This window comes from Urocampus carinirostris, chromosome 5 (assembly GCF_059441175.1).
Source record: "Urocampus carinirostris isolate Australia breed hairy pipefish chromosome 5, RoL_Ucar_1.0, whole genome shotgun sequence".
NCBI lineage: Eukaryota > Metazoa > Chordata > Actinopteri > Syngnathiformes > Syngnathidae > Urocampus > Urocampus carinirostris.
Genome location: NC_142353.1, coordinates 7,736,362 through 7,762,069, shown reverse-complemented (window position 1 = coordinate 7,762,069; position 25,708 = coordinate 7,736,362). Strand labels below are relative to the sequence as shown.

Genomic DNA, 25,708 nt, shown 5'->3' with positions numbered 1-25,708 from the left:
ATTGTTAATTAAAATTTTGTTGTGAGATCCTGAGTTGCTTGACATGAATGAGGTTTATTATAAAAAAAGTTCAAAAATTAAGTAGCTTGGACGTTCACTGTAGAAGGAAAAAAATACATGCAAATATAATTAAGTAGAATAATACATTTTCTTGTTCAAATTATGGATTCATTTTCTGCATTAAATTATTGTCGGTAATATACTGATTAAAGGGATAACCACAAGCCTGTCTTTTTTCATTTTCTCCTTATACTTCCTTTTTTTCTTAACTTCTTTATACAACATAATAATTCGTAATATATCAAAGCAAGTGAGCTGTTTGAGAGACGGCTCTCTTCAATGAGTTGACCCAAAAAAGCCAGTTCTCTAAAAAGAGACGGACTTCCTTTCACTACATCAAACCGCTCGCTTCGTTTGCAACGGAAAACAAAAAACGATACAGAGATAGAGGGTACCGCGGCGAACTCGTTTGACTTGATTGGTTTGCCGTTTTGTGATAGTCGGTGTATACCGGATGGTACCCATAATTGAAAAATTTGCGTTTTTCCGTACAGATTTTCTTGTACGTCGTACACATCTTAAAATGCATAATAAACGTACTTTTTACGGCAAAACAAAGGTTGACAGGTATGATACAACATTTTGTAAGGGCATGGAGCCGTGGAGGTTGACAGGTATGACATTTTCAAGCAGGATGCAGTTCAACACGAAAAAAACGGCACAACTCGCTCTTATCTTGCAAGCACCTCCCGGAAGTTGTTTCCCCCCCTCACTGTAGCTTCACGCCGCGGTGGCCCCGAATCCCTTGGCGGAGGGATGAGGGAGCGACAGCAGCGTGGACGGAGTGGAGGACGAACAGGAGGAGGTGGAGTCTGTCCCATTTCGCATCTGGCCCGCTCCCCTCTCGCACCAGGGGCCAAACCCGCCCTCAACCTCTCACTCGCCGGCCGCTTTTCCCCCCGCACGTCTCGGCACCACTAGCACCAGCACTACCAGGGCACGGAATGGAAACGGAAGGCAGCCAGAGCAGCCTGTCCACTACGGACTCCCCTCACGACCCCTGGTAAGTCCAAAAGAAAACTTTACCCCCCTTTTTCCCGCTCGTACACGTTTTGCAAACAAGCCTCGCTTTCTGCGCGGAGGCTGAGGAGCGAGCGCACACCTTCACACTGGGAGCCTTCATGTCACATACACTCCTCTTTTACCAACAAGTTTGTTGGTGCTGCGCGAGAGCACGCAAATGTTTCAACTTACTCATAATACAAACATTCTTTTTCTTCCCGCAGCAAAATGTTCATAGGTGGACTCAGCTGGCAAACGACACAAGGTACATCTTCGGAAATGTCTTTAAATTTGTTTAAAGGGACAGTGTGTATTATTAATTGCCTGATTGTGGTAAAAAAATCGTTCAGTAAAGAAAAAAAACAACATTGGTTGAAATCTGAGATGTCAAACTAAGTTTGACTTCTGGGTCCAGACTTTCTGTTCTGAGGCGGGCCGGATTAGTGAAAGAATGGGCCGTATCCAGCCCACAGGTCATATGTTTGACAAAAGGCAAAAAAATACATGAACTATCATATATGTTTGCATTTTTTAAAATGCTCGTAGGTTGTGAAATTTGTCATTATTTTACATAACATGAACCTCTCGTAGAGGGAGCTGACATGATTGTCAGCAATCTTGTTGCTATGGGTACCTCCAAAAACCGAGAAAAAAAAAAGAAACAAAAAGTTTTCTTTTTTCTTTCTCTTATTTCCCCCTATTTTGTTTTTTTCTTGTTTTCCCTTGTGTTTTTTGTTTTCTTCTAGTCTTTTTGTCATTTTTTGATTTTTCCTTTTTTTTTCTTTTCTTTCTTTTTTCCATTTTTTTCTCCATCATTTTTTAAAATCTTTCTTATGTCTTCTTTTCTTGTACTTTCCTTTTCTTCTCTTTTATTCATTTTTTATCTATTCTTTTTTTCCACGTTTTTCCTTTTTTTTTTTTTTTTTTTGCAAAATCCTGGGCAAAAATAAATAAAAAAACAAAGAAAAATGCTGCTTTACGGTCACTTTGAGTCCCCCTCGTTTGTATTCTTCCTTGTGCTTAAAGCGCACTCATTTTCAGTTGCACTACAAAATACATCTACAACTAGTGTGCAAATATTACACACTGTCCCTTTAAGAATTTCCACTCGCTAATCCCGAATTTGTTTATACGTTTTCTCTGCTTCGACGTCAATGAATGCACTCATTCAGAACCCTTTTAAGGGGGAAAAATGATTCTCTATGTCGTGAATATGTGTTTATTTGTATCGTGATTTACAAAATGGCGACATAATCGTTCTTAATGCCCGGTTACTTTTGTCGGTTGGAAAATACAAACCCTTCTCCTATTTCCTTCTACTCTACAGCGCTATTCTCTGCTAATGTGTCCCCTTGTTGCTTTGTGTCCCAGAGGGTCTGAAGGAGTACTTCTGCAAGTACGGCGAGGTGAAGGAGTGTATGGTGATGCGAGATCCGGTTACGAAGCGCTCGAGGTGAGCTTGGCGTCCGCTCTGAAAGTTTATCTGTCCTCCGTGATTCCTCCCCGCTCATAACGTATCATTACGCGTCGACATAGTTTCGACTGTCATTAATACGCCCACCCTGCTGCCCTCACGTGTTCACAGGGGCTTCGGATTTGTCACCTTTGTGGATCAAGCCGGCGTGGATAAAGTTTTGGCCCAAACCAGGCATGAATTGGACTCCAAAACAGTGAGTTCTCTGTCCTCGCTTCTCTTGGCTAATCTCATAGCCCGCTGTTTGATGAGTGGATTTTCAAATGCGGTTCCAATCCGGTTTCCGCTGTCGAATGAGGTTTACTAACGTTTGCTGTCGGGTGCAATCTTAACTTCTAATGTGAACGACTGCCGCTGTTCTTCAGCTTGGGAAGCTCTGCGTGATTGCGGAGACTTTTAGGACATTCTATTTGTTCTGTGCTAGACCAGGGGTGTCAGACTCATCTCAGCTCGAGGGCCAAAAAAACAAAAAAAAACCCTCTCGCTGGCTAGAATAGAAGATTAAAGACAAAGAAAGAAAGAAAGAAAGAAAGAAACAAAGAAACAAAGGGATAGAAAGAATATGAGAGAGGGAGAGAAAGGGAGAACAAAGCAGAGGGAGAAGGAGGGAGAAATAATGAGAGAGCGGGAGAAAGTATAAGAGAGAGGTAGAAAGACAGGGAGAAAGAGAAAGAAAGACAAAGACAGAGAGATATACGTATCCAGAAAGAGAAAAAGAAACCGACAAAGCTGGAGAGAAAGAGCAAGGAAAGAAATAAATAATGAACAAAAGACAGAGTAAAAGAGAGAGAGAGAAAGAAAGAGGGAGAAAGAGAAACAAAGCAAGAGAGAAATAACGATTCAAAGAAATAAAAAATAGAGAGTAATAAGGAGAGAGGCAGAGAGAAAAATGAGAAAATTCCAGAGAGAGCGAGAAAGCGAGATAAAGAGAAATAAAGAGAGAGAGAGAGAAGAAAAGAGATAAGAAGATAGAGAAAGAGAGAAAGGACACAGGGAGTGAAAATAAAGAGACGGTGTGAAGAAAAGGTGTGAGAGGAGGAAAAAAGACAGACACAGAGAGAAAAAAAAGACAACAGAAAGGGATAAAGAGAAAAGAGATAGAAAGAAGAGGAAGAGGGAGAAGCAAAGAAAGAGAAACGAGGGAGAAGAGGGAAGCAGAGAAAGAAAGGGGGAGTGAGGGAGAAAAAATAGATAAACAAGGGAGAGAGAAAGTGAGTGAAAGAGAGAAAGAGAGAAAGAGAAACAAGAAAAAGAGGAAAATAAATAGAGAGAGAAAGAAAAAATAGGACATGGCTTTGACATCATCAAGTGGACATATTAAAAACTGCAGCTCATTTTTCGACTCTCTTGAGCCGGGTCAAAACCTATGGAGGGCCTGATTCAGACTGCTGGTCGCATGTTTGACACCTCTATGTTAGACCCTTAACTAATCTTTTCCATTGGTAGCACTGGTGCAACTTAAGGTTTTGCCTGGTCACACAGCATGGGATTTAGTCACCGATTTCTAAAAAGAAATAATTGAAACAAATACACAAAGAATTGTGTGCGCAGCCTGCAATTTTTTTAACCCACACACTTAATACAAATTTGGTCACATCTGCAAGTAAATTGGTCATAATGTCAAGCCCTGTCACCCAGTGTCAATTTTCCATAGAAAAAAGGGCAGTCTTGTAGGCCGACTTCCCCCTTTTGCCGTTTTTGTGAGAGAAGCAAACTTTTTTCGCGTCCTGCCTTTTCTTTTCCGTCCGGAGGGATAGAGAAGTGACCCTCCGGAATAAAAGTTTTGCAGCGGAACGGCCAAATGCGAGCCGAGACCATCAAGGTGTGACGGACGTACTGAATAAACTTCTTGTAGTGATAAAGTTGTGGCAGGTTATTCCACCTGCACAATCCTTACTTGGGATTTTTTAATCGCGCCTGGGTGAGAGTTTGTGTGTTTTTGTGTATGTGTGTGTCATTGATGAATGTGGGCCAGTTTCGGGAACAATGTGACTCCGTTTGTCGCCATAGGGACCAATCCTCCCACCTCTCTCCCTCTCTCATCAGTAAGTGTTGATGGCAGCGGGTTTGTCACTTTATTGAAATAAGGAAAGGGTACTTCTATACTCCCCCCACCCTTTTCTTGCATTGAACGATGGAAAAAGTCAACAAAGCAGTGAGTGGGATATTGAAGAGAGAAAAATCTTCCAGAAACTTCCCGAAAACACACCCGCATGAGAAATCGGGATGTAAAGATAACGGCAATATCATAAAGTTGCAGTATTAAAATGACGACAATAACTTTATTGTCAAGTCAGTTTTAAAATGATTTTTGTTAGGTTTCGTGGGGTGGAGCCCTGTAAGGGAGAAACAGGGCCTGAAACAGGGATGCTCAAAAAGAGAGACTGTATTTAGTAGCAAAAGGAGGTACAAAGTAACAAACAAACAAGGGTTCACAAAACAATGAAATGTCCAAATAGCACCAAACTTGACATGATTCTAACAAGTGATGGAAAATTGAAGCCCCATAAAGCAGTGAAGCCCTGCAAGGAAATGCTTCAGACACACGTAGGGGCTTATAGATGATTTATTTTCTCTATGCCATCAAAATATATAACATGCTTGGTGCATGCAATTAAAGGTTGTGGTGTAAATCATCGTATATGTATATATATATATATATATATATATGTATATATATGTATATATATGTATATATATATATATATATATATATACATATATATACATATATATACATATATATACATATATACTTTGAAGAGTGTTTTAGTGTTTTACCTTGAATTCTTCTGTGCTACTTTGTTTCGTCTGTGCTTGTGCAACAGTTGAAAATGTAAAATAAGAAGGGAAAATAAAGTGCTTATTATAAATGGTCTGAATTTGTTCAGAGCTTTTCAAGTCACTGAAGACCTCTCAAAGCGCTTTACAATGTGCTATATAACTTGGAGGACTAGGGAAATGAACCTGCGACCCCTCAGTCCAAAAATGAGCGCTCTACCTCCTGACCCACTGCCCACGCATTCAATGTCAGAGGTGTTTTCTAAAGTTTTTTGACATAGACAAAGTTAAGGGAATCCATAGTGTTTCTTTGCTGCTTTTATGACAAACTGCACTCAAACCTAGCAAATCATTTCCGGAATCAGACCTATGGTACACGCGGGGCTTCAAACGTCTCCGCATACGTCCTCAACACACGCATCGACTCGCCATTCATGAACCACTCATCTAAACTACTCGGCACACTCTTAAGGGATTTGACACGAGAAGCACATCACTAATTTAAAACAGAAATAAAGACCAAACCGAAATAAATAAGCAAGGAACAGAGTAACAACCAAACAACTGGGCACTAAACTACTAACGAAAAGTCCTAAGACAAAACCAGAGACAAAAACAAAATCACAGGTAGCAATGACAGCAGAAATGAAAATGACACGATCAAGTGTGTTCCTCCAAATGTCCTTATAAAGGGTCATACTAAAGGATAGGTGCATGTTGACTGGCCACGCCTGTTCCCAGTTCCAAACCCGGTTAGCGCCCTCTGATGGAAGGTGGCGTACCTGAACAATTTTGGTGCTAAGGTCATCTTGATTCTTCTATTATTCTCATAATCCGTACACTTTTTTGTCGATTCTTCAGATTGGATGTTAAAACAAATACCTTTTACCGTCTGGACTACATGGCGCTCCAAATCCTAAAGCACACCTTCAAAAATAGTATTTTGTGAAATATTGTTCCACGAAAAGACGCACCAGACTAAAAGGCACATGAAATCAAAACTACCGTTCTAAGAGGGCATAAAAAATGATCTGTAAAAAATGGAGAGGTATTTCATATAACATGAACCATCATTATGAATTCTTGTTTCACCAATAAAAAAAGATTAATTTTTTATTGGTTACAGTGGGACCTCGGTTATCGCGGTTAATGGGGACCAAAACCACCTGCGATAAGTGAAAATCCGCGAAGTAGCGGCGCACATAAAACAAAAACAAAAAATAAATGTTTATTTTATTTTTTTATTTTATTTAATTTTTTTTTAGGCCCGCGAAGCTCTGAAACCGCGAACGTCGAATCGCAAAGTAGCGAGGTCCCACTGTATTGTCATAAGTAGCATTTTCTTGTAATTATGCATTTCCAATTTTATTTACAGTACTGATCCAAAAGAGGCACTGGATTATAAGGCGCGCCTGAAAATTTCTGGCATTTTGATATTTCGGTGTGTCTTACAGTCCCCAAAACAGAAATAAAATTTCATCATAATGCAGTTACAGTACTTGTTGGCACCATTACATGTCATAAAAAATGCAATTTTTTTTTTTAAAGTACCATTAAAATCTCAGTTCTAGGGCCAAAACATTTTACCTCCAAAATTGTACATTTTTTAACCTTTAACTTAAAATTGGTGAACAATCTGTAAAACAATAAATCACATCTCTCTGGACTGTACAGACACTGCCCTACTTACGAACGAAATAGGTTCCGGATGATAGTTTGTAAGATGAATTTGTTCGTAAGTTGCTTCAGTACTATCTTTTGTGTGTTTAAAGTTTAAGGCTAGCATAAGTAACCTGTATTTTTTTTACAAAAAAATATACATGTCATAAAATAACATGCTCTATAGAGATAAATAAAGTTGAGTTTAACTTACTTTTGGAAGATGCGCTTCAAGAAGTCCTCCTCCATGGTAAAAACTGGCCGAAAAAAAGCGTTCCGGCCAGTTTCCCAACTACATCAAGCTTTCTTATTCCCCTTTCATTTCAAAAGAAACAACTCCCCTCTTCTTTACACTTTAAACCAACCATATTGAATGGATGCACGAGATATCAAACAACAAAAGTGTCAAAGTTATTAGCATGCTGGAGATAGCATAGATATAGACAGTAAAGAATGTTTACACATGAACTAGGAAGAGAAAGCGGATTTTTTTTTCTTCCGGGTGGATGCTGGGTGAACTCTTACAGCGCCACACGCTGGTAGAGGCGGAAAGAATCACTAGTGTACTGTCCTGTATTCGGAAAAAAGTGCACACAATACAAAATCTAATTTACAGCAATGTCTGGATATTTTTCGACATACCGAAAAAAAATGTCGTATCTACTGATTTACGTAAGTCGAATGGTCGTAAGTACGGGAGCGTCTGTACAGATTTTTAAAGAAAAAAAAAATACCTTATTTAATGCACAAGAGATTTTTATTTTCAATTCAAAGTAGTTCTTACTTTCAATGCGGACGAAAAGCGCATCTAGAAAATAAAATGTGAATGGACTGTTTGTATTTATGGTAGTGGTAAAAACAAAACTCCTTTCATTCCAAACCCCCCAAAATTAATCTATATACTTCACACAAATTCACTATCATACAAACATCCATTTAAAAAAAAGAAAATACCAAATTGGCCAGACATTTGTTACGGTGGGCTATATACCAGAACTACAGTCGAAACATTCAGAAATGCGTAGTCACATTTAAATGAAACTGCATATGGTAACTGTTCTGTCTTTGAGAAACATATAGAGTGGTTTTCAACTGCCCTTTTGTGATTAACATTGCTGCTAAAAGAAAAAAAAATGAAGCGCTTAATTTCGACGGCAGCTCAGACGCAAACTTTAGAACACTCGTTGCAAATCCTCTTTTGTTTGCAGGTCGGGGAATTTGCATTTCCTTTACACAACACGAGCCTCACGTAAAACCAAAACCTTGTGATAGCCTGTGCAAAAAATAATAAGAAAAATGGTATAGGTTTGATTCTCCGTAGTTTCTATTCTTCAATGTGATCTTTAGCACTTGTTTTTGGTAGCACTGCACAATACACGGACATATAGTGGTCAAATAATACGTACTGTCTCTTAAAGAATTTTGAGAATTTGTAATCCAAAAGGCATCTTGAAGATAGATACATTCTAAAAAAGAATTATATGCAATTGTTTTGATGAATTATTAGTTTTCAATTAATAGATTATTTTTTTTACCTAATAACGGACAGAAAAATGGTCAAATATTAAATGTTTAGAAGGTAAACTTCCCCACTATTTGGAGTGTTTTTATTTTAAATGAATTACGGTATTTTTCACACTATAAGGCGCACTGGATTATATGGCCTACCCCCCATATAGTATTTTGTTACATATTTTTTATACTTAAGGCGCACCGCACTATACTGTGCATGAAATTGAGTTTGCAGTAAGAGATACCATGTAAGCATATAACAGTGAACTAATTAATCAGCCGAAAAGTATTGCAAAATATTGTTTGCAACGGGAAATAAACACGGATCGCGCTAGTAGGGCGCCAACACTTTACCACTAGACCACAAATTACATACTAATTGACATTTGTACCACTTGCGGTCTAGTGGTAAAGTGTTAATAAGACCTCTGCCATGACCTGAGTTTCGATCTCACTCCAATTGATCATCAATTGATCAACCATTCCTCAAATATACATATACCGTAAAACCTCATGAAGTAACGCATGTCAATCACCATAGCATGCATTTCCGAGCTTATCCCCTGTCTATTGCGTACCAGGTTACAAGGCACTTTAAAAATGTCTGTCCATTTTGGTGTTTTTAGGTGCACCCTATAGTCCAGAAAATACGGTACTTATTGAAACCGTTTTTCAATTAATATATCAATCGATTAGTGGTCAACGGATCAATTGATTCTTGCATCTCCACCGTAACTTTTACAGAAACAAATACGTTTTTATTGTTTTTCGTTGCTTCTCCCTTCGGCTCTGAAGTGTCACTTTCGGGGACGAGGCCAGTGACACTTTGTGCCACCATGGTTGGACGCCACTAAATCGCCATGGGGTCGGTTTCCATAGTGACCCCCCACCTCTCCCCTGCTTCCCCACAGTTGAAGAATGGCTCTGTCACAAAAGAAAAAGAGGCCGATAACAATGCACATCATTTACAATTATTTCTTGGCTGTCGTAAGACACTATAAACAGGCACAGTCAAGGAAAGTGAAGGTCATAAAGTCCTGCTGTCTCACCATCATTGTTGGGTGTGTTACTAAAAAAAAAAAATAGTTACTCGTTACTTTAATCAAATAGTAAGTACGTTATCCGCCAGATTACTGACAACTTAAATTAGCACGTTACTCTGAAAGTAACTAGTTACAAAATACCATGTGTACTCCGATTGAAGCAGACCCCCTAAAACTACTTAAGAAAGTCATATAATAAAAGGATGGATGAAAACGTGTACACCGACCTGTGGAAGCGGGGTACCGTTCGTACTTTTTGGCTTTTTTAATCTTAAAAAGCTTGCAAACTAACACATCTGAGACACTCCATATCGATTTGTTTTTTTGTCTTCAAACTACAAGATTTCCTTCTCCATTTCTGGGTTATGTCCAAGACGTTTTTCTTCTCCAGAAATGGTGTACTGTATTTTAAAAATTGGTTTCCAAATCAAATACAATAATTCAGCATTATTTTGCCATAAATTCTGCGCTCACTTTTGCCTATATGATTTTGTTGTCCCTGTATAAGCCATGACCCCTGCCTACGCTTCGGCTACAATTCGCTACTGGTGACACAACCAAATAGGCGCATATAAATTGACCCCCTGATTCTAGTATTGTATTTTTAGTGGTAAATACTGCTCTAAAGTGTGCATAGGTAGAGAGAATAGCAGAATAACAGTAGGGAGAATTTACATGCACTCTGTGTCTCTATAACTGTATTCAATTGTATTTTGTGTGCCAATCCTTCAACATCCGGAGCAAAGAAGGAACTGTAGAAGATCAGACGACATTAAAACTTGTGAACTGCTCTTAAAAAGTAGCGGAGTAAAACACCATATTGTAATGACAGACATTCTGTTAATAACGCATTATAGTAAGCGTTACCATGAAAAATACTTGCAGGCCAGGTATGCCTTCCTTGGTAATGCGTTACTTCCAACACTGCTCACGATAAACACATTTTTCAAAGCTCATTGTTGTTTCGTTTTATTCATCCTCTAACTTAGAGAAAACTCTTAACCAGGCAAAGGGGTTGGATGGTAAGTTATTTTGGAGGCAGCCTATCCTACTAGCACCCACTTAGTCAGACTGACGGGTTATCCTGTTAGCAAAGGGAGAGAAAAGCTTCTCCAGCGGCAACACAAAGAATGTGCCACGCTGTGACCGGCTGAATCGCTCGGGCGCTGCTGGAATGAGCGAACCTTTGCACAGCAGCGAGGCTACCCAGCAAATACGCAATTTATTGCGCCCAGGCTCTGTAACTCCGAGATTTTGAAACCGCTACCCTTTAGACGGCCTCGGCTTCCCGCCATTTCTGAATTAGCTTCGTCCGACGCTAACTGCGCATTTGTTGATCTAAGTTTCCAGTCGGTTTGAGATCTCGTTAATTATTTCAGCGCGGCGGCAAAAACGCGACGGGGGGGAGCAACCCCTGTCTGCGATTAGTGCGGCTCTCCTAAGTAATAGGATTGGAGTCAACAGGCTTGTTCTGGTCCTTGAGAGATTTTGAGAGCTGCCCAATCAGCTTGCTGCATGGAGTGTGTTCACATGTCAGGCTACCTGTTGCATACAGTAGACAGGCACTGGGGAAAAAAAATCCATGCTCCGCTTTTATTTCTTTGGTTATAGAACAGTGGTTCTCAACTGGTCTTACCTCAGGACCCACCATCCTATCCTAATAAGAAGCTGCGACCAAAATCAAGAAAATAATTCTACTTCTCGACCTTATTAAAAAAAAAGGATTGTGCAGTTTAAACTAGAGGAAGTAGAATATATTCACATCAAAAAAAGAAAAAAATACCAGCAAAACCTAAATGATTTCAAGTAATAATATGCCCTTCAATGCTCAATTGCGTTTTTAATGAAATCTAAAACGCTTCACTTCAGTGGGTTTGTCTTCAAAAAAATAAAACCGGTATTTCATATATGCTCTTCTGTATTGGCGTTTGGCCATGCAAACTTTATTGGTCTTGTTCTGCGGCGCGAAATAGCTGGTGTCAACTCACATTTGCAGTGAATTATCCCAATCTACTGTCACGGAGTGGAAATGACCCTCAGTTACAAATTTTTCTTTTGCTATAATTATTTATCCAAAGCAAAAGTCCGCTACCCACTGAAACCAGGTCCGTGATCCACTTTTGGGTCTCGACCCAACAGTTGAGAAACAGTTTAGCGAAATAACAACGAGATATCTGATTTATAACTGTTTCAAACAATACCTTGACGTAAAACCAATTCAAATGGTGAGTAAAAGAAGTCTAAATTACAAAAAACAACTACTATTGTCTGCACTGCACTGACAGTTTGATAAAAAAATAACCCAATTTGCGTCCAACCTGGACCGATTCATGATAGGGTTAATTAAAAGACAACCGCTTTGTTTGTTTAATAAAAAAAGAAAAGAAAACAGGCCAGATTTTTGGTCCAATTTTTGGGGTTTCAAAAAAAACTAAATCAGTTTGTTTAAAATACCTACCCCAAGCTGGGTTGTATTATTTAAAGAAAACAAAAAAAACAATAACTAAACAAATCTGTGTTATAATGACTATAAATAGTTCTACTGTACGAAACAACTGAGCAAAAAGTAAAAACAAATGAAGTGTCACCAACAAGGTTACATGAATTTGTGTAAAACAACCCCAAAAAGTGGTCCATGTTGTAAAAAAAAACCCTATAACTATATCAAAGACTCAAAAGATGTGGTCGTTATGTACAGTATAAACCAGAAGTTTTGATTGAATTGGTGTATTTTAATCTTATTATTGGTTATTTTCTACTCAATTTTCAGTTGTTTTTACAAGTATTTTTTAGAATGTATCACAAGTGTGTACCTTTTTTTTTATAACTACGGGGTGTGACTTAACTCATTCACTGACATTGAGACATCATTGGCATTCTTTCATTCCATGGAGCTCAAAGGCAGTATAGGAGTTAACCAATCACATCATGCCACACCCTTCACCATTTAAAATTCTTCCGGGAATCGTAAAATAAAAATCTGACGTTTCTGTGTGCTTTTTATGGCATTTCATGGACACAATTGACAACACAAGCCAACAAAATAATTTGCTAGACATTAAATATACAATTATGTCTCTGATGTGACGTTACTGAGAAATGGACATCTCAAAAGTGACAAAACCATGAAATGTAAAATGCGAAAATGTTGAAGGTTGGAAGACTACAGTTTTCATGTAACAAGACTATGAAACCTATAAAGTAAACAAAGCATCATAATTTTATTTAAGGACAGTGAGTATTATTTAGCACATCATTGTGGTAAAAAAATAATTAAAAAAAACAATACTGATTCAAATAATAGGTAAAAACACATGAGCTATTTCATGAACATGCATTTAAAAAAAATCATCGTAGGTGAAGAAAGAAAAGTGAAATGCGTTTCGGTCACTTTGAGTCTCCGTAGTGTATATTTTTTTTGTGCCTGTAAGCACTCGTTTACGGTTGCACTACACAATATGTAGTGGTCAAATAATACACGGTGTCCCTTTAAAGTTAATCAGTGTGAAACTTACTATTTACTCAAATAATTTAACTTAAATGGCGGATGTATGCTATCTCTCAACACACTTTTTTCTGTTTCATCAAGTTGGTGATTACTTAATTGTATTTAATTAAATTGACCAAAATTGTGTTAGTCTATATATTCATTTGAATCCCTTTATTAAAAGTCTAATCTATTGTAATTTAGTTACTTTTCCGGTAGTTCAGAAAAAAGGCAATTTAGGCATAATTTGCATCTTTATGTGTAATGAGGACAATTAAAACAAAATTGCTGGTTGTTTACTTTTGAGGTGTTAAAAATTTGAATCCACAATGTATCCAAGCGATTATTAAATCATAAGAGCAGTGGGGGGTTCATTTTTTGCCCAATCTTGCTTTGACCTTTTTCTTTGGTTGAAAAAGTTAGAAAAATGATTTGTCTTGTGGTTTGATTTATCTCACAATCCGGCATTTCAATTGCGCAATCGAAGTGTGTACTGCAGACTTGTGCTATCCTCTGTTGAGCCTGCAAAAGTGTCCGTCTGGGATTTGCTAAAACTCACAATTTATTCCGGCTTCAGCTCCCCTACCTTACTGTGAGGTTACGTCCCTTCACTCCATGCAAGCTGCATGCTCGCATTATATGAGATGAAAGTATTCTCATTTCATTTTGTGTGCGTGACTGTGTGTTGCATTCATCTCCCCACACTTTCCCCCGCTACACAAACCGCTTTCATGAGTATAGTCATTGTTGAATGTCCACTATTTCCTTCCCGCTCATGTGCTGTGCGCTGCCCTGTTTGATTTTGTTTGTGTGTGTCTGTTTTTGAATGTACGCAGGAGTTTTGGCCGTCAGGAGGCTCGGTGACCGGAGGTGACTATCAGAACTAGTCTAGCCACTAGAGAAACTAAACAGTAGACTCTGCATCTGATCCTCCAGTCTTAGCTTTTAGTCTTCTCACTCTTTTAGGAGAAAAACAAAAACCTGTGGCGATCTGGAGTCGTGTTGGGAGTAGAAAAACACAGCCTTCCTCATTCTGGTCAACGCATGTGATTTACCGTAGGGGCTCTAGCTAGCTCTCGACTGTACTGTAGTTTAACTTCACCCTCTCGTGGTTGAGAACTAATCGTAGCGCTGCGCCGTCTCACCATCTGTTAGTGTTACGGCGGCACGGTGTGGTGTAGTCTAGTGTATTTCTACCTCAATTAGAGAAGTGTTGACTTAAATGCAACCTTTCTATACACAGAGTCCTTGATTCATGGTGCCCTCGACTTACATTATTTCCATTTTGTTACCTGCGCCTTTTCTGCATAACTTGTTTGATGCATGCACGTTTTAAAATTAAAAGATTCCAGACTTTTTTTAAACTCCTGTCTTTTTCAGACAATCCTTTCACACGTATATATTCCTTTAACTAGCATGATGAGCACATGAGAGATACATATGAAAAATGAAGACAAGTGTTTGTTGGCTATATTGGGATTCAATTAAAAGAAATCGTCTTTTCTTCTTATATGTTAAAATCAAGCATCAGCCTCATAAACGCTGCCCACTAGTGTCCACTTCTTCTCCAGAAACCGCCATTTTCTATTACCTCGATGCTGAAAACAAGCATGATTTTGTATTTACCAGGGTGAAAACTACTCTTTGCGATCGTGTTCATCTTGTCCTTTTTTCTTCATCTAGTGAAGTAAAAAAGTTTTTTTTGTCTTCACTGAAAAAGGTTTTGTCTGAAAAAGGTGGTGGAAATCAAGTGTCCTCATTTTTCATACCTAACACTAGGGTTTTCTTCTTCTACGCTTAAAACAAGCAAAATGTTTTTCTACGCAAAACGTTAGCTTAGTGTATTTCTTTTGTTTATCTAAAATTTCTACATAGCATATTTATTCTTGGATAATGCGCTTTTTTCAATCCTAAAATAGAAAAACATAGCTGACCACACTCGCAAAACATCGGGTGCAACTGGGATCAAAACCGGATCACGGCGTAAAGAATCCTAACCACTAGACCACCGGCGAATTAGACGACATACGAAAAGGCATTGGATGTTATCCCATTATCACACTATTTTTATGGTGCCAGAGATAAATGTTTGAGAATGGAGAAAACAGAAAATGGTCCTGAAAAATATAAGTAAACGCAAAAAAGCTCAACGAGGGAAACTGGTATATCTGATGACGAATCGGACTTTAAACCACATGAAATAAATACATGTTAAATTTTATGTTGGTATTGTGTTCATAGTTTACTCAATAAATTATTTTAATTATAGGCACACATATTCATCAACCTTGTCACTTAACAATGCTAAGTTTGAGCTGAGAAAAAGTGAAACAAAATTTTATACCAATATTCAGTTAAAAAATTAGAGGCGCACGTTATACAAGGGTGTGCGTTATACACAAATAAATGCGGCAAGTTTGCATGTTTTGGTCTCAGGGCCCGGAAACTTTTGTACGCTATATGTTCGTCTGTAATTCAAAATATTTTGATCCAAATCCCGACTTTCATTGGAGCTCATTCGTAGATCAAGGACTCTCTGTATCGACAGTCTTATAGCATAGTGTGATGCTCTTTCTAACATTTGAAAATAAGAGAAGAAATAAGTGGACTCAGAACCAGACAAATCAGACAAGCATCCAGTCACAAATTCTAACATGGCCCCATAAACGAGGACGGAGGCCATTTGCAGTTTTCGCCAAGATCTGGAAGAGCCAAAAACAAACTAACACAAACAAACAAAATGTGGTGGTTCTACTGTCGCTGTGGTGTAATTGACAGCTCCTTCTTCCTCTCACCCGTCTTTTCAACTTGGCCGCATCTCTCGCTTGCTCTTTTTTGACACACTTCCCCCGAATCCTCTCGAGCTCTTAGAGGTGAGGCCAGTTTGTGATTGTGGTACTCTTGTGAGATTCCAGGAGCTCACAAGTCACATGGCGGTGACAAGGGAGCCAGCGCTTCGCTGGACATTCCCTGGCGGTCCACCTGAGCGCCGCAAAACAACCTTGCACAAACACACTAAGGGGGAAAAAAAAACAATCAATTCTAAATGTCTCTGCCCGTCTTCTTAAGTTTCTGAATGATTGTTTTGTGTCATAATGATTTTCTCAACTACGCATCCCAACTGCTGTATTCCATCTTTAAAATGTGTGCTTCAATTATTCAATGTTTAAATGCCCTTTATTATAGCAAATTTCTTATCTAAAGCAGCACATTGTACTCTGTATTAGTCTGTTAAAAAAGGCCCACGCATCGTCTTTGTCTTTCTCATTGATGTATCTCGCCAATCAAGAACATTTTATTGTCTAGAAAACTGAAAGAAGACAAACTGATATACAATTAAGATATAAGAGTAATCAAATTATCATGATTCTTGGTATACCAAACAAATCAGAGAAAAGATCAGGCCTAAAAAAAAAATCCAGCTCCAACTGACCCAGACCAGCAAGTATTAAAGCCTGACAAAACCAGAGCCGTACTGATTGACTTGATCTGCAGATCCGAGCTCGAAGCAAATTTCAAATTTCATTTGTGAGAACTCAGAAGGAGTTATTTATAATAACAAATTAAAGCCTGTCGTTTTAAACAAAATCCAAGTTAAACAAGACTGTATAAACATTTACATCTTTTATACTTCTTTGTCTACTGAGGTTACTTTAATTTTCCATTACAGACTGATTTTTTTTATTTCAAGAATTGACTGGAACATTTTAAGGCCTTGAGTCATTTTGACGGGTTTAAAATTGGGCCATAAAACACAGCAGCAGTACGTTCTTAAGAATTTTAGCGCGGCACTTTGAGAGAGAGGTAGAGATACAAAGAAGAAGTGCATAATAAAGTATTTTTTAAAAAGAGAAAAACCGAGCCGAACTCGAACATCGTGAATGACATTTTAGGCCTTAGCCTGGGCTTGGGTTTAAATCTTTCCTCTGAAACAAATGCTCTTTTTAGATTAGTGAACTGTAATGCAGTCCACACAGCATTCCCAAAGATGATCCATGCTCGATGGTTCTCTTTGTTTTCTGGGTTTCTACACACACAAAAAAACACAACAAAAAACAACAATAGAACTCTGCTTATAATATAAATAACGAAGACGTTCAAAGACATGATATGACAGGCAAGAATAGAATAAAGCCAGCCAAGGAAAAAAGGGAAGCTAAGAACAGGCTTCGAATTTACTATTAGTGTTAGCATTAGCGACATTAGCAACACATAAAATGCTATGTTGCAAAATAAATGTCAAAACCAACAAACAATACATACGTATTTTTTTGAAAAAGCTATGTTCACGTCAATAAATAATGTTACTGCCGCGTGAGGGCATTTAGGTTCAAATTGTATCAATATAAAATCAAACACCAATGGTTCTTTTCATGCAAAAGGGGCTTTGTCTAGCATTAGTGTGTTTGACCCAAACTAGGAGCTGTGACATGAATATTAAATAGGTATGAAGATGTACTTTATATCGTGCAGTACATCGTTGAGGTGGTGATATATTGTAACGATAAAGGTGCACGTGTGTGCGCCCAACAGCCCGGCAAGACTCCTTGCTACACATCACGTCATTAACAGGCCATTCTTTTTCTGTATTATCTTCTGTAGATTGATCCTAAAGTCGCATTCCCCAGGAGGGCCCAGCCAAAGGTGAGTTCAATGCAAAATAAATTGAATCGAACCCTCATGTGCTATTCTGGGATATGGCTTGACAAATAAATAAAAAAAGAAAGAAACGTTATGTCTCACAACTAATACTGTAGTGTTATTGATACCCAAAAAGTGAACTACTCATAGTGTAGGAAAGGGTGTCCAATACGTTACCCACGGGCACCAGATACCCTAAGATAGCCCTAAGATCTCCTGAATGGCCTACAGCGAGGTTCTGAATATAGTTCACCAGTGATGGGTCATTGTGATTTTCCAGGAAATTCAATTTCTAACTGGCATGATTTTCAGTGGCTAACTGAGCTTATTTTAACTCCATCCATTGTCTGCTCCGCTCATCTTCAGTAGGGTCGCGGGGGTGCTGGAGCCCATCCCAGCTATCTTCTGGCAGTGGGCAGGGGACACCCTAAACTGGTGGCCAGCCAGTCGCAGGGCACACGGGGACAGACAGTTCGCTTGCTCATTCACACCTCGGGACAATTTGGACCGGCCAATTACTGACATGCATGTTTTTAGAATGTGGGAGGAAACCAGAGTGCCCGGAGGAAACCCACACAAACATGGGGAGAACATGCAAACTCCAAACAGGAGGTTCGATCTCATGACCTCAAAACTGTGCCGCACACGCGCTAACCACTGCGCCGCCGTGCTGCCCTAATTTTAACTCAACTTCTAATTATAACAACCTGGTAATAAGATAGTTACGACATAGTAAATAATATGGCATTGTAGAATGCGTATCCAACTGGGAGCCCTTCATGCCAGTTAGTGACAAAAGGTAAATCTTAGCTTTGAAGACGTTGGCGACCCCTTGTTCTATGTAGGACATAGTGTAGTGTGCCAAGTTTACATTTGATTATATGAAGAATAATTTAACTATGTACACCTAATTTAGAAAATCAGTAGATATTTAATAAAATCCAAAAGTTGTATTTTCCTTTTTTTTAATTAAATCATACTTGATGTCTATGTAATTTTGAAATTATGATCCCTAAGAGAAGCACAACTTATCCAGACTGAGATTTCATAATGTCAGGAATCTGTAATGAAGCTCCGGCGTGAGAACATGCTGCCCGGTGCCATAGTTGTAAATCGGGCTGATCTCTTTTCCCTCTGAGTACCACCACAAAGGCATCCAGGCAACCGTCAGCCCAGCTACATTAAAAAAAAACTTTGATTTGAATTGACTTATCGAGTCAAGTCATATTGTTTCGTCTTTCGTTTTTAATCAAAACAACAAAATGAATAGATTATTCGGTAACACGCTGCTTGTCTCCCTGCCATGTGCCCGATCGTGTTCAAAAAGCCCAAAATAATTCCTGGTGTTAAGTGCAGATTGTACCGAAGCAGGGCTTTGTGCCTGTTTCATACAGTGGTATCCAAATTAAATTACTCACATACAAAAATGATGTAACAGAGTATGCGAGGCGGGATTTATTTGTTGGTTAAAATGAAAAAAAGCGTTACATTATTTAAAATCTCTATACAAAATTTTGGGAAAAATATTGATTTTCTCAAACGGAACTGCCTTGGCAATATGTTCTGCGGTGTGAATGAGTCCAAGTAAAATCTTGTTTGGAATTTCTTAACAGTTAGTGACTCGCACCAAGAAGATCTTCGTGGGGGGCCTCTCGGTGAACACCACCATAGAAGATGTCAAACAATACTTCGACCAGTTTGGGAAGGTGAGTAACCTTTTTGAATGCTGTAGTAGCATTTGTCCATACTTTGAATCATGCGCAACAAAAAATTAATACATCACAAAGTACTGATCGAATTATCAAACTAATAGCCAAGTATTGAATTGCTAATAGACAGATTTTGGACTTGATCTTCTCCAAATTATGTAAGTTTAATTTTCTCGACAGTAATATTTACCGATTTCTGTTGACCAATTATGTTGTTTCAAACTGAAACATTTCATTGATGTCAGAACAAAACCTCAGGCATTTTTAAAATTTTTGACTGACATTGTGTCTTATTTGACCACTACATGCCGCTATATGGTGTAGAGGACATGAAAAAGAGTGCTTAAAAACAAAAGAGGAATACAAACTACGGAGACTGAAAGGCGACCAAAACGCAACAATCTCATTTTTTTGCCCAGCCTTTTTGAGGTTTTAGGGATGGAGGACAATTGTGTTAGCTCCCTTTGGGTCAGGCTTATTTTATATAAAATAAATGCAAATTTTTCGACGTATGATTATTTAAAGGTTATATCGAGAATTCGGAATCTAACTCGCCGATGCTTTCTTTTGGCGTGTGTCATTACTGCAGCCCGTGTCAAGCTCCTTATGTTGCCCGTGCAAGTATGTGCATTTTTTAGTCATACTCGATGAAACTCTCCGATTTTTAATTTTGTTTTGGGTTTGTGTTGCCGTTTGGACTGTATTTGAAAAAGGTTTTTTTTTACATTCACCATTTTCATGCAACACAAACAAAAAAATGAAAAAGATAATCCCCCCCTTTTCCCTTCTTTTTAGTGTGTTTTCTGGGTCTGAACAGTGTGGCTAAAAGTAAGATGAAAGCAGATAGGCACGGTGAGGGAAAATTGAAATCAGTAGGGCATTGTTAAGACGTACTTAATAGAGAAAATATTCCACTTTCAACTTTTTAAGAACATGTCAAACAATGCACCCCTCCTAAAAATGCATGTTTATATGATAGTTCATGTATGTTTAAACAAATTATTTCAATTTTGTTTTTTATGAGTTTTTTGTACCACTATGAGGGACTAAATAACACACACTTCTCTTCAAGATTTATTGAAAAGAGATCCAAACATAAGAGGTCAAGTAACGCCGTGTTTATTTGTATAGACCTTAATCACAAAAAGGATTTGTGTTTACGTGAAAATAATGGTTAAGATTGTTACAAGTTTTTTGACACATTTTTGGGCCGACAAAGTACGTAGAATAAGATAAATTCATCTGTCAATTTTTGTATCCACAAATAATGTTCTGTTTCAGAATACCGGAAAAGTGGAAACAAAACCATTTATGATAATAATTGTTTCTGGCAGCCCTAACTCAGACTCCCAAAGTGACCCTAATCCAAGTCACATTTTCAGTCACGATGACCACTTACGACTTCAAAAGGTAAAAGATCTGAGAAGCAAAGGAGTTACTGCAAAGAAGTAGGTGAGAACGTAACGACAGAAAGACTAGCTCGTTGGAGAGGTTAGGAAGAAATGGCTAAAGGGGCTGAGGGGCCAGAGCAGCGGGCAAAATTGGTGGTGGTAGGAATGGGGGGCGGTTGTCCTGCAAGAGCGCATAGAGGAGGAGGCGACGGGTGAAAAAGTTTTGTGTTGATGGTGAAGAAGGAGGAGGGATTATCAGAATCTGAATTAATCTGATGTAACAGCTGCTCCTACCCGCAACCCCCTCCTGACCCGTTACCGTGGTGACCTGGCTTGCCCATTGTCCCCAAGTAATTCTGTGGGCAAGGGGCTTTTGTTCTGAAGGAGGAGCGACGAGGTGCTCTTCGGGGGAGTTTGCATGTGCATGTGTGTGTGTTTGGTGGGGGTCAACTTCAGTTTGGAAATAATTCATAAAAGTTGGTTGTTTGTTCTCAACCCATCCTCCTAATTGTTTAGCTTGAGGAAACTTTCTGAGAATGTTGTTGCCTTTTTATATATTTCCACAAAAAGAGGTCTTTTTGGAGACCCAAGCCCGTGTTGAATGGATGATGGACCTACAAAGGCAGCAATGAGAGAGGGAGGGCTTGATTGGGTGGTTTGTGGAGGCGTAAAAAGGGGAATCGGGGCAAAGATGGGGAGTGGGGGACATCTACACAAGCAAGCAAAGATTTCATTAATTCAGTGGAACTTTTGAGAACTTTCCATCTGGTTACCGTGAATTAGAACAGGGTTCGGGAACATTTTTGACTCAAATCGCCATGAAAGCAACATATTCCCCAAAATTTGAGAGCCACACAATCTATTTTAAGACAAAATTCAACCAAATCACCAAACATGGTTCGCCACATTTTACTTCACTGTGGGACATTTGATGATTTAATAATATCTATGAAATAAAATTAATGCCTTAATCTGTGTCCCATATCGACAAATATACAGTAATCCCTTCTTTTTCACGATGGTTGCATTCCAAAACAGTCCCACAATGGTCAAAACCCGCAGAGTAGAAACCTTGATTTATTTATTGAATACTCTATTATACATCGAAACCAAAGAATAAACCCAATTTACAGGCTCAAGTATTTGTTTAACTAATAAAAGTACTGAACTGAAGTTTTTTTTTAATATAATCTTTCTTCTTTATTGCTCAACTGTATTGATTAAGGACACCTTACAAAATACATCATGTGGAGGTTATGGTAAACTGTATTTACTTCCTGGTCGGCAACCCAAAATTAAAGAGTTGTACAGTATTGGGTTTTTTGGGTTTTCAAAATAAAGTGTTTCAACAGTGAACATATATTATTTGATAAGCTTCCATACAAAGGATTCCTTAGATGTACAGCCAAAACAGGGTCTATTGGTGTAACACTGTAAGTGTAAACTCTAGTTGAAACTTACCAAATATTTTGGATTGGATTGTGTTGCTTCGGATTATTCTGTAAGTTTGGGACGACGCAGAGAAGATTGTCATAGTCTTTATTTTAACTCCTGGCCAGATGTACTCATCAAAAGAGCCATACGTTCCTGAACCTTGAATAAGAACAAACTTTTCTCTGAGTAACAGGTGGGCGCGAATCTATTCAACTTTTTCAAAGTCAAACCTGTGAAAAGTGCCTGCCATCCATCGTGCCTCCAACAGGGTGTCACATTATTTTCGGCACCAAAGGTACGGCCTCACGGTTCCCGGTGCTCCCATCTCAATCATAGCTGCGAGATGAATTTTGCCGAGAAAGATATCGAGGGATGGCTCGGTGAAATGTGGGCTCCAGCCATCCATGGAAGTTCCTGATTAGACCGCCTCACTGGACCTTTTGTGTCCCGTCAGGGCAACACAAAGGAGTGCGCGTAGGGATGGGCAGAGGATAACAGGGAAGATGAGAGGCGGAAAAAACGGAGAAGAGGGAATAATGTCCGACCGCACACCATTAAAGTGCTCACGGTTTGAAATATTGAGCAATGATGTGCGAGTTAACACACTTTGCAGCATTAAAACTTGGGTTTCTGCTCTGTCTTTTGTTGACTGTGAGATCACAACTCTTTGACGGAGTGTGTCCTGAATGTCTTGACCCGGATGAGATCCATCGCGCCGTCCGTTTAGTTACTTGGACAGGCAAACTTACGTGAGCCGATAAAACGAGTGGCGTGAGCTCCATGTGATAGGGCGACATTTGGGTGGAGGGAAGCCATGATTTGAGGTCCGCTTGAGGACTGACACTCCTCTCACCTTTGACCTTTTTGGAGACAAACTGCCCTTAAGGGGATATCCATACACACACAAACACGTACACTCTCTCTTTCTCTCTCTATGACTCTCTCAATTGGCACAATCTGGATGGTATACACCCCCGCATCCAGCATACTTATCAAAAAACAGGACTGCATTGTTGATTTTTTTTTTCAATAGTTTTTTTTCACGTGCAAACTAGAAGTGGGAGTGAACCTCAAAACTTGCTTTACAAATTGCTTTATGAAACCCCCACTAGTCAAAACATGGTTCTCTAGATCAGTTTTACTCATCATTTTAGCAAAGGCAGACTTTTCTTCATTGGAACATCTGGAGTCACACAGCCTGTCGAAACTGTTTAAAATTGAATTCCGGGCACCAATTTATTTTTATTTAAAAGTTTAAGGTGGAGTGTGTAGTTTGAGGTGTCTTAAAAAAAGAAAATAATATATTTTCTCTATTAACTATGTGTTAACAATGCCCAACTGAGTTCAAATAGCCTTTATATATTTTTTCTTCACCACCTCTATCTGCTTTAATTTTACTTTATCATCAGTGTTCCTGCTACTCAACGCGTTAGGCTGAATGAAAAAAGGCAGGGGGGAAAGAAGAGGATAATGTAGAGTGATTTAACGCGCTTGTTGTTTTTTTTTTATTTATTCAAAGATGAAAATGGTAAAAGTAAGAAAATGACTGTTTAAATTCCAGCCCAAATGCCAACCCAAACCTGAAAAAGATGAAAAATGATGAGTTTATCCGTCAGCATCCAAGAAAAACACATACATTCCCGCAGCACACAGGTAGCTTGACAGAGGCTGCAATGAGGATTTCAGCCAGAAGATGGCATCAGCAAGTAGAATATTTTTGAATCGACACCACCTTTAAAGGAGCTGTGCAGAATTTTGAACTTTGTCACTCTCTGCCACCATCTCCTGGTTTAAAGGCATGATCGCAGCTTCAGTGAGCTCAGTCATAATGCGCGTGCAAGTACCTGCATATCTAAGATGCTCTCGATTAAACTCTTCTTTTTTCGTCTTTTTTGGGGTTTAGGTTGGCGTTTGGACTACTAAATGCAAAAATACTGTTACTTTCACCATGTTTATGCTACAATGACAAATATAATTAAAAGAAAAACCTGTGGGGACGAGCATGAAGCCCCCATTCTGAAAAAACGAATGTGTTCTGCCCCAAATATCTCTGATTAAAGTGAGGTAAAAGATTTTGATAGGCGCAGTGAAAATAAGTATATTAAGGCTCTTTGAGCTCAGTTGGGCATTGTTAACACATAATTAATAGAGAAAATATTTAACTTATAACTTTTTCATGGACACCTCAAATGACGCACCCCACCTTTAATCTATCATCTTGCTTAAATTAATAGTATAACGTTTTTCCTATCAATTGTGGTCACCTAGGTTCAGCAGGTAATAGATGTTATTAATTTTGGTGAACAATTTTGCTTTGATTTTGGATTTTACTATATTTAACCTGTTTTTCAAGGGTTTGTGTGATTTTTTTAGTTTTTTGCCATTTTACCTAAATTTAAATGAATAAACCATTTAAAAACCATATAAATTATGATTTTTTTTCATCCATGATTTGCACTTTTCACTTTTATATTCCTCCGCTTCCCCACTTCCTGTTGTGAAAACCCCCTGGATTTCCTCCTTCCGTGAAGGACCCATTAGAGTGAACAACAGGTAGAAAAAGAGCTGGTCGACTTTGACATAAGAAACTGTGGGTGTGTGCGCACGAATAGAATAGACACCTGTGTCTGGGCCGTACAAAGGGAGGCTGGACTGGTGGGAGAGGTCAAAAGGAGAAGAAGAGAAGGAATTATGGCTGAGTGTGCCAACAGACAAAACCTCCAGGCTTCTTTGTTCTCTCGTTCCCTTTTGTTTTTTCCTTCTCCTCCCTTTCCACTTTGACCCAATCTTTTTTTCTCTTATAGCTCTCTGTGCTCTCCTTTCCCTTACCTCCACCTGTTGCATTTACTTTACCTATCATCCACACACACACACACACTTTCACCCTTCTCTCATCGAGGCCCCACCTGCCTGCAAGATCCACCTTTCTAAGCGACCATGTTTCTCTCTTTGTTTCCTCTTTTGTCTCAATAGCAGGCTCCCACGACCGCTTTCATGAAGCATATTTAATGTTGTCCCGGCTCCATTCGTAAGCACTTTTTGCACCGTTGCCATGGGAATGTCAAACTTTGGAGGGCAGAAAAAGAGGGCAGATTATGTGCTCTCACAGGAGGATTGCGAGTTGTGACTTCCAGCTTTACATGCAACACATTATGTGTGTTTTGGACAGGCCCAGTAAGGCCTCTCTCTGCTGTAGTTGTTCATATTTTACCGTATTCTCCCCACTATAAGGCGCATCAGATTAGAAGAAGTACCCCTGAACAATAGTGTTTTTTCATATTTTTTTCATACATAAGGCGCATACATTTGAAACTAAGGTAAGAGCTACCGTGTGCATTCATGCATAAGGGTTGGGCTTTTTATACACTTACGGTATATATTATTTCAATGATTGATTGGGCGACAAGTGTCGCTTACCGAAATGGCAAAAAACTGTATCCACTAGGGATCAAGGGAAAAAGTAGTAGCGGTGAGAGCGCGGACACTTTACTACTAGATTACCAATGGTACAGATG

The 25,708-nt window shown here is 38.9% G+C and overlaps 1 protein-coding gene and 1 long non-coding RNA gene across 5 annotated transcripts in view; one reads left to right on the top strand and one right to left on the bottom strand.

Moving 5' to 3' along the window:
- The first annotated feature begins 808 nt into the window (after positions 1-808).
- Positions 809-25,708, top strand: part of msi1b (musashi RNA binding protein 1b) — a 45,606-nt gene continuing 20,706 nt past the window's right edge. For all 4 annotated transcript variants that reach the window (XM_088335527.1, XM_088335526.1, XM_088335525.1 and 1 more), the window contains exons 1-6: positions 809-1,063; positions 1,287-1,327; positions 2,434-2,515; positions 2,648-2,732; positions 17,621-17,662; positions 19,273-19,365. In XM_088335527.1, coding sequence (XP_088191653.1) covers positions 1,005-1,063; positions 1,287-1,327; positions 2,434-2,515; positions 2,648-2,732; positions 17,621-17,662; positions 19,273-19,365 — 402 coding nt within the window. In that variant the 5' untranslated portion in view covers positions 809-1,004. The remainder of the gene's footprint in view (positions 1,064-1,286; positions 1,328-2,433; positions 2,516-2,647; positions 2,733-17,620; positions 17,663-19,272; positions 19,366-25,708) is intronic.
- The window catches only part of LOC148365109 (uncharacterized), a 44,905-nt gene continuing 26,627 nt past the window's right edge, over positions 7,431-25,708 (bottom strand). Inside the window, exons 2-5 of the long non-coding RNA XR_015850473.1 lie at positions 22,424-22,630; positions 22,221-22,352; positions 15,814-16,033; positions 7,431-9,412 (exon numbers count right to left, since the gene is read on the bottom strand). This is a non-coding gene — a long non-coding RNA (uncharacterized LOC148365109). The remainder of the gene's footprint in view (positions 9,413-15,813; positions 16,034-22,220; positions 22,353-22,423; positions 22,631-25,708) is intronic.